Source organism: Panicum virgatum, chromosome 2N, assembly GCF_016808335.1.
Source record: "Panicum virgatum strain AP13 chromosome 2N, P.virgatum_v5, whole genome shotgun sequence".
In the NCBI taxonomy this organism is placed as follows: Eukaryota; Viridiplantae; Streptophyta; class Magnoliopsida; order Poales; family Poaceae; genus Panicum; species Panicum virgatum.
In genome coordinates, this window is record NC_053146.1 from 48,162,619 (window position 1) to 48,171,517 (window position 8,899).

The 8,899-nt window shown below is 52.7% G+C and overlaps 1 protein-coding gene across 2 annotated transcripts; it reads right to left on the reverse strand.

Annotated features, from left to right (window-relative positions):
* On the reverse strand, positions 1–2,355 carry LOC120660859 (radial spoke head 10 homolog B-like). Of its 2 annotated transcripts, none has more exons than XM_039939504.1 (3): positions 1,300–2,355; positions 590–932; positions 1–488 (listed from the first exon to the last, which is right to left on the reverse strand). In XM_039939504.1, the coding sequence occupies exons 1-3, from the start codon at positions 2,124–2,126 to the stop codon at positions 324–326; spliced, it is 1,335 nt and encodes a 444-aa protein (XP_039795438.1). In that variant the 5' UTR covers positions 2,127–2,355; the 3' UTR covers positions 1–323. The 2 variants fall into 2 exon arrangements, with proteins under 2 accessions (XP_039795438.1, XP_039795439.1); XM_039939505.1 differs by having other exon boundaries at positions 590–818; positions 1,300–2,346.
* Positions 2,356–8,899: the final 6,544 nt, after the last annotated feature.

The following is an 8,899-nucleotide window of genomic DNA, read 5'->3' on the forward strand; positions in this document are numbered from 1 at the left end:
AACTCGAAAGGGCGTTGGAAAAACCCACTCTTCCATTGATACACTTGGATCTATGTACAGTTACAGCTTGCAAGGAGGAGAGGAGGAAGGGGACCGCCGATGGCGTCGCAGAATCCGAGCCGTTTCTCGCAAATGGGATTTTGCCCCAGTTCGCCAGCTCTGCTCGTCAGCTCCCGTTCGTTGCTGAACCCTGACTCGGAGCTAGCGCTTGTGCTGCCCCGGTCGTCTGGACCTCACTGATTAGTTATTGTCCTTCACTACCCTAATGTACAGTCAGAAGGAAAAACGAGAAAACGACCATCCTTGGTCTTCCACACAGCAATTCACACATAGGTATCGCAAAATTTGCCATCCATCCTGTTCTGGACTGCCTTGATCGCCGCCACACGAGCAGCCGTGGCGGCCCTGTTCGCGGCCATGACCGCCTTGTGGACTTGCTCGTCGACTCTCGGCAGGCGAAAGGCGTTCTCCGCGGCCCGCTGAGCAGCCTGAATGGAACAATGCGAAGGCCATTAAAATTCCTCCCCAGAGCAATTGCCAATGGTAAATCTTGGGCAGATCCTTCTGCACATGGAAATTGCTGTATTACCTGTACTGCACGCTGAACAGCAGGATCAGATGGGGGCAAGGGAGTCTTGAGAGTCCCAGAATCCCAGTCCCCCGATCGCTTGTCGCCATTCCGGAACGTGTACATCCCGAATCCCTGCTTCTTGCCTTCGTGCCAGGAGCCTTCGTAGCCATGGCCATTAGCGAAGCTGTAGACACCGAAGCCGTGGATCTTGTCCCCAAAGTACTCGCCGGCGTATCGATCGCCATTTCTGGAAGAAAAATTGAGCGGCAAGATCGAGATTAGCAAGCCAGGTTCAAAATAACTGCCATAAATGCAACAGTGCGCTGCTGATTTGATGACATCAAGGCCCCGTTTAGATCCCCTGTTTAGATCCAAAACACAAATTGCAAAAATTTTATAAATCGATTGCATGGTGTACTAAATATAGTCGAAAAATAAATCGCATTACACAAATGGACTGTAAATCGCAAAACGAATCTAATAAGACTAATTAGGACGCAATTAGGCATTAAATTATACAGTAATTATACAGTAGACATGCTCTAATAATAAATTAATTAAACTCATTAGATTCGTCTCGTAGTTTACAGGCTAATTAGTTTTGTGATTAGTCTACCTTTAATATTTCACACGTTGAAGATTTCCTTCCAAAAATACAAAAATGCAATATACAAAAGTGATCTAACAAGGCCCAAACTTGAAATCGTGGAATTTGGCTGGACGCCCACCTGAAATGGTAGCTCCCGAGGCCGTGCTTGACGCCGCACTTGAATTCCCCGACGTAGGAGCTGCCGTCGGAGCAGGTCTGCGCGCCGATGCCGTGGCTCTGGCCGCCGGCCCACTCGCCTGCGTAGCAGTCGCCGCTGTAGAAGCGGTAGACGCCGTGGCCGTGGCGGAGGCCCTGGCGGTACTGGCCGCGGTAGCGGCTGCCGCGCGCCCAGCTCTCGATGCCGTAGCCGTCGTACCTGCCATCGACCCAGTCGCCCTCGTACTTGCCCTTGCCGAAGAAGTTGTAGACGCCGCTGCCGTTGCAGCGGCCCTTGTGGAACTCGCCCTCGTAGCAGTCCCCATTGCTGTAGAACTCGACGCCCTCGCGCACGACGCGGCCGTGCGCGGCGGTGGCGGCGCCCTTGTCCGCCCGCTTCGGGGGCTTGTCGTCGTCGTCGCCGATGAACCACTGCACGGACCCGGACCCGGACCCGGGCGAGCGGCGGAGGCGGCCCCGGAGCAGGCGCGCGGCCCCGGCCGCGGCGCCGAGCGCGGCGGCCGCGGAGGCGGCGAGGAGGGCGAGGTGGTGGCCGTCGCCGCCGCGGAGCAGGAGGAGGAGGAGCAGGAAGGCGAGCGGGAGCGCGAGGACGAGGAGCGGGTGGGCGGGGCCGGCGCCGGGGTGGAACTGGTGGGGCGGGGCCTTGGGGGGCGCCTGGGCCTTCTTGTCGTCGGGCTCCGGGTCCTCGACCACCACGGCCTGGAACGAGGAGCAGTTCCGCACCGTGGGGGAGCGCAGGAGCGAGGAGGGCGTCCGCGTCAGCTTGCCCGCGCCGCCGTGGCCGTCCATCCCCCCGCCGCCTCGCCGCCGCCGCTCCCCGGCCCCGACGCCTCCGTCCCGGTCCTCAATCTCCGGCGGATCTCCGTCGCGAATCCCTAGAGCGGACGGGGCCGGGCGAGATGGCAGATCGGTGGGAGAGGGAGCAGAGCGGGAGTGGGTGGAGCGGAGAGAAGAGAGGAGAAGGACGGGGGGCGGGGTCTCTTATAAGCTGCTAGTACAATGCAACCACCGCGGGAGGGAAGGGGTGGGGAGGGGAGGGGAGAGGGCCGGAGGGGGAAGGGAGGGGCGAGCCAGGTGACCAGCTCCGCGCCTCCGCGTGCGCAGCGCCGACCTGCCCGTCCCGTCGCGTCTCGCTGCCGCGTGGGGCCCGGCGGCAGGGGGATGTTGGCGCATCCCGCGGCGCGGCCCGGGCGGGGGGTTGTCTCGCGTCGCGCGGTCGCGCCGCTGCGGTTTGGGTGGCCCGGGCGGGAGACGCGCGCCGGTGCCGAGGGGCCGGGCCCGGCCGGCTCGATGTGATGGAGCGGCCTTTCGTATGGGTGGGAGGTGGCGCGGTGGCGCCCATCGGTTTCTCGGATCTGCGCATGGGAGTGGGAGAGAGGGCAGGAGGTCGCGTGGTGGTGCGGTGACGCAACGCAACGCAAGTGCGTCCAAGCTTTGGGCACGTGCCGCAGGGGAGCTTTTGCGGGGCCGCCGGGAGAGAGAGGTTGCACCGGCACCTGCGCGCGGCGTGGCGCCACTCGCCAGTGGTCTGTGGAGGAGAGGAGAGAGGGACTGGAGGCCAACCGGGTCGGTTGCCTGCTAGCGCCGCTGGATCATGGCATGGGTGGTTCCGGCTGCACCATTGCCTGCTAGCTGCCGCCGTCACGTAACGTGGACGGGGCCCGACGCGACGCACGAACTTGGCAAGAAATTCTTCGCGTTTGGGGTGTGCCCGCGCGTAGGAAATGTTTGCCAAAAAAAAATCAGAAATACGGGCGACCTCGCTCCGTAGGCTTTGCGGCTTGGTGACATTTCTTCGTTAGTTTTTCAGAATCCGGAGTCAAAGCTTTCCTTGCACCCGTGCTGACTGTCATGTTTGAAAAGAGGCCGTGCCGTGCCACATTGTGAATGGCATATGAAAACGGCATTTTCGGACCACCGTTTATTTGGGAGTTAAATGCTCAGACCAGCTTTGAAATCCCTTTCGTAATGTCAGAATTTGTACATAGTAGACTTTTTGCCACATACTAGTTCTACAGAAACTGTAGTCAAACTCCCGTTCCCCGCAGAGACCTCGTCCGTGTCCGTGTCAAACCTCCATTTCTTCTGCGGCCCGAAGAACGTTACAACTTACAAGTAGTATATTCAATTCTTTGCATCGACGAAACGCTCGCCGGCTGCGCGGTGCGCGCCACGGCGAGTCCGCCGGTGACATCCTCGGTGTCATCGACGTTCCCCGCCTGCCGCTCACACGCATTGATGCGGAGTAAAATCGGCGGCCATCGGCCAACGCCCTCTGGGAGAGGGAGACCCAGTCCGGTCAAGCCGTGCGTCCGCGGCCAGCAAGCGGAAGCCGGCCTCTGACCCCGCGCGCCAATCCATCGCCCTGGCTCGTCTGGACTCTCCCCACCCCACGAGCCGCCCTCCTACGCCGCGGTGCCGGCCATTCCGTGGCCACCGCCCCCGGGAACAGGAGCCGCTTCGCTCGGCTCGCCTAGGTTCCCAAACCGGTCCGGCGTGCTTCGCTCGACGGATCCATTGGTGCCGGGCAGCGGCGGCCGCGGCGGCGGAGCGCGCAGGTGGTGGCCGTAGCCCGTAGGTGGGCGCGGCCGGGCCGCTGCCCGCTGGGCAGCTGGCGGCTACCGGCACGTCTGCCGTGGCGGATCTGTGGGCGAATCGCGGCGTCGCGTGCGTGGCCGCGCCTAGGCCGTAGGGCAAATGGGCAATAGTAGGGCCCGCGGTATGGTAATCTCGCAGCGTGTGCGGTAGCCGGTAGGCTGTGGGCCTTTGGACTTTGGGGGAGTCTCGGCGTGCACGACGGGCGGCGCGTCGAGCCCTGCTCCTCGCCTCCTTTTAGAACGGCATGCGGGCGCGGCACGGTACGAATTCTTGGGCCTTTTTCGTTGGGGTATGCATGGCGTCACGGCGTGCGACCATGCATCAGCCGAGAAGCCCCTCTCGCTGAGACCACTCGTCAGCATAAAACCTGTGATCCTGTTTTCAAATTTCGTTAAAACCGGGCGCGTGCGTTGACCTTCGGTAGGAGGAGATCATGGCACGCTCCGATGGTCCACAGCATATGCTACCTGAGTTTTTTCGAGCTCCGCTCCGCTGTACTACTCATCTCGCCCACCGAGCAAAAAGCCGGGGGAGCAATCTTTTTCGCGTCCTTGCGCGAGATCAGGTAGCCTTTTGCCTCCCCTCCGTGGCTCCGTCTTTCTTTCTGCAGGGCCCCATACGTACTGGTACTGCACATGCCCTGGCAAACTAACAGCGTACCAAAATTATCTCAGTTACGGGTACATTTCCCGTTCTGAATTTCAAAAAAAAAATGCTGTGGATGCAGTCTGCTCATTCTCCGCTGGGGAAGAACTAACGTGCGGTGTGTGAAACAGGTAGCGAGACAGTAGCAAACCTCCAAACGCAGCCGAAGCTACAGTCCTGTCTCACCAAGCAGAAGCAGCTACGGTATGGGCCGTGCACAGGAGGAATCGCACTTGCTTTTGCAAAAGGAGGAGGTGACAGAGGAATGAAACCGTCTAGGCATGCTTTTCTTTGCGAGGAAGATGTTTTTACGAACATTTCAAGCAACAACATAGTGGATTAGTTTAGTGGTAGGGTTAAAAGAAATTACCGCACTAAATTAGAAGCATGATGCAGTAACAAAAAGTTTGAGCCTCTCCAAAGTTGCAACACGGCCTCGATTCAGAAAGGACAGGAGGAGAATAATACAGTGGAGAAAATATAAAAACGAGGCAAAGCATCCATACTAATTTTAGCCAAAAACAAATGCAAATTTCAACTCGCACTCGTCACTCAGCAGCGTATATTGCATCGCATCCAGAAGCATGGCCTTTCGTCCTCCTACGACGAAGCTGCGAAAAAGCTGGCAAGCTGCCTTTCAGTTTGGTCAGACTGTGATGTAACCTCTGCTTGTCACATGGTAAGTACTTCGAGCTTCTTTTTCACTCACCCTTTTTGATTTGATTTACCTTCCTTCAAAAAAAAGAGATTTGATTTACCCGTGGGAAGACCTAAAAAGGAGATCAAAGTGCGATGGATAGAAGAACACGGCTACAGCATTTTTCCCAGCCACTCCGATGCCTGCCGTTCCGTTTAAGAAAAGGCTCGCGTCCGACACGGAGCAATGCTTGGACCATGCAGTAGCTGCATGCCTCATTCGCACCGGCCGGGATGGCCATCGCTGTCCTTACCAAGCTGGGGCTGTGCTGTTGCTGTAAATAAAGTTACTACTCAAATTGTACACAAAAGGGATGTGTTTTCGAGAGCTTGGATCTCATTGTGGAAATGCTACAAAGTTCTTTTGGAACAGTCATTGTATAGGAATGTGGTTGGATTCTAGACGTTGAATCATTTGTTTTTATTAAAAAAGGAGTCTACAAGAATTTCTTTCTACAGGATTCAAATCCCGTAAAATTTCTCAATTGTTCCTTCACACGAAAGGACGCCTAGTGATTTCTCCAATGCAGAAAGCCTAGGATTCGGTGAAACTTACGAAAGTAATGAAAAAATTGTACCAAACATGTCTATTCGTTGACTAGTGTTCGAGCTTGAAGCAACATTGTTAGCATCGGAACATCTATTATCTTATTATTTGGCCAACAAACGGAGTTTTCACATCCGCTCTCAAGATTTAGAAATTCCCACATTAATCGGAGAAAAATAGAAAAATAAAAATTATCCATCACTACCATTATGATAAAAATTAGACTAAAATACCCTTTTGCCTAATTAAAAATCACATACCAATGCCATTATGAAAAATTAAATATAAAATATCAATTAGTTATGTATCAGTTACAAAATATTCTATTAATAAAAACAAAAGCTAACAAAAATCAATCAAAATAAAAAGAAAATAAGAATAATTATATGCATAATATTATTGAGGCTCAACAAATCAAATTGTTATTACAAGCAGATCATATTTGAATTGTTTGAACCAACAATAAGATATAATTTACGATAATAAATAGGGTGATGTACTAATGTATGGTAAAAAATAGTATAATCTTTAAGTAAGGATACAACGATATATGAATTTTTGAATTTTCAATACTAGTCGCGCAAATGTGCGGACTGTGAGTCTAGTTCTTATGAAAGGGGGAAAACATATAGTTCTATTGAGCCGTCAATGCCTTTTTTTTAAATCTGATGACGTGACACCGTCCAAGAACAGCCTGAATGGTGACTGCATAGCCTTCACCCTGAAGTTCCTCGGCTCTCCGATAAGAACAAGAACAAAGACGGGCGAAACGAAACCCACCCAACCGCGAACAACCCCAATCTGGCAGCCTGGCGTACTGACCGGGCGCCAGTGATTCCGGAGATACGCCACGAATTATTGGTGGAGGAGAAGCGTCTCTCATTCCTCGGCACAATGATGATGGAGCCCTGACCCCGATCCCGATCCTAAGGCGAGCTCAACGGTGCCCCCCATCCCTCCCCCCACCCCATATCCGGGGAGCTAGGGGAAAATCCGATCCAACGATTCCCCTATAGCTCCCCCATATATAGGGAGAGTTCCAACTCCCCCTATATCTCTAATCACACCGTTTTTTCACGATATTAATCCCGTTTGAGCCTCGTAACATGATGATAATGTGTATTATGACAGTACAAATACTGTATGATTTTTTTAAATTCAAAAACTTTAAATAAATAGTTAGTTAATGAGTGATAGTATATAAGGAGAATAGATATGGGGGAATAGTTGGAGAGAAGGAGTTATGGGGGGAGGAATTTTTTGGAGGAAGATAGTAAAATATAGTAAATAGTACATTTGGGGGGAGTTGGATGAGGGGAATGGTTGGAGAAAGCCTAAGTCTCCGCGCCCTCAAAAGCGCAAGAGGAATTTTGACTCGTAGCACAGCCAGGGTTTTATTTCCCAACCGGAAACCGGTTACCGCCGCCCTCCGGTACCGGTTAGGCCGGTAACCGGTGGAAACCGGTTAAATTCAAATCCAAATTCAAATAAATTCAAATTTTCCCGTGCAACCGGTTTCGACCAGTTTACCGACCGGTTTGACCGGTTTACTGGTTTACCGGTCGGTTTGACCGGTTTGAAATTCAAAAGCTCCCGTGCAACCGGTTTACCGGCCGGTTTTACCGGTTTACCGACCGGTTTGACCGGTTTACCGGCCGGTTTGACCGGTTTGATCGGTGGGCCTTCATGGGCCGGCCCATTTTTTTCTTTTTCTTTTTTGATTTAACTTTAAATTCCCACAAACTATACTAAATGAATGAATTTTTGAGAAAATTTGACACCATTAGATTCATCACACCTTGAAGTATTTTTAAGATTTTTTTGGGAATTTTTCATTTTTTGAATTCAAATTTAAAATTTGAATTTTGGCCGGTTGGGTACCGGCCGGAACCGGAACCGGACCGGACCGGTTTGACCGGTAACCGGTCAAACCGGACCGGTTCCCACCGGTTAGGTTAACCTTGAGCACAGCACGCCGGAGCCGGGACGGGGAGCTCGAAGCTCCCCCCCGGAAAAGGCACGCCGGCGCCGTCGGCAGCACGACCTAGTGCGATGCGTCAGCACTGATGAAAGCGAAGCGGCGTGGGGCGCGTCGACCGGCGGTGACCTCTCGCCGGCCGGCAGCCCGCCTGCAGGAAGAAAGGTCACTGGTCAGAACTCTGAATCAGAACTGAGAAATCGGTTAGGGCGACGGTTTTCGTTGCCGCCTGTTGGATTCGAATGCAACGCCTCGGCAGCCGCAGGAGGAACTTTCAGCACAGTCGTTAAGCCGTAGCTAGCTCCTAGCAGCTGTTTCGCAAGCAAAGCAAGCACCGTCGATTGTTCAGCGAGAGCGATCAAGCGAAGCTCGAACACGCGAGCCTCTGCAGATGCTGAATTGACGAGACGAGAGGAGACGGGCGAGCTTGCTCTGTTTGTGCGATCCCCTCCGGCCTCCCTCACATGCGCTCGCAGCTCGCGGGTCCATGTCCATCTCTCCATCTCCACCTCTACTACGGTACGACGCCGGGATGGCAGGGGTCACAACTGTTGGGCGCGATTCTGGATCTGTGCGCTTCTCTCTGAGCGATTATGTCAGGGAAAGGCAGTTGCGAGTACAGAGCCTGCCGAGTACACCGTCACATTTTGCTTGTCCTGTAGGGGGGCTGGAATAGGATCCGCTCCGGCCGGACGCTGGATCCAGCTGCCGGCTTTTCGCTTCGCTTCGATCCGTCGAGCAGTTTCTCCCTATTTTTTTAACCTAGTCTTGTTTAGTTGCCTCTATAATTTTTTTGAAATAAAATCTTTACACATTTAAAATATTAAACATATACTAATAACAAAACTAATTACATGACTTATCTGTGAACTACGAGACAAATTTATTAAGACTAATTAATTCATCATTAGCACATATTTATGGTAGCAATTTAGTATATAACCATAGACTAATTAGGTTCATTAGATTTGTCTCGCAATTTACAAACAAACTATACAATTTATTTTCTGTTTCATCTAAATTTAATACTCAATATATGTAAGATTCTTTTTTGATGTGATAATTTTGAAATTTTGAACTTTGCAACTAAATAAGACA

Excerpts from the sequence above, each read along its gene's own strand:
- LOC120660859 (XM_039939504.1), bottom strand. The coding sequence starts at position 2,126 with ATGGACGGCCACGGCGGCGCGGGCAAGCTGACGCGGACGCCCTCCTCG. Across the intron at positions 933-1,299 it reads CTCGGGAGCTACCATTTCAG|GGGATCTAAACGGGGCCTTG; the intron begins GTGGGCGTCCAG and ends GGATCTAAACAG. Across the intron at positions 489-589 it reads CTGTTCAGCGTGCAGTACAG|GCTGCTCAGCGGGCCGCGGA; the intron begins GTAATACAGCAA and ends TGTTCCATTCAG.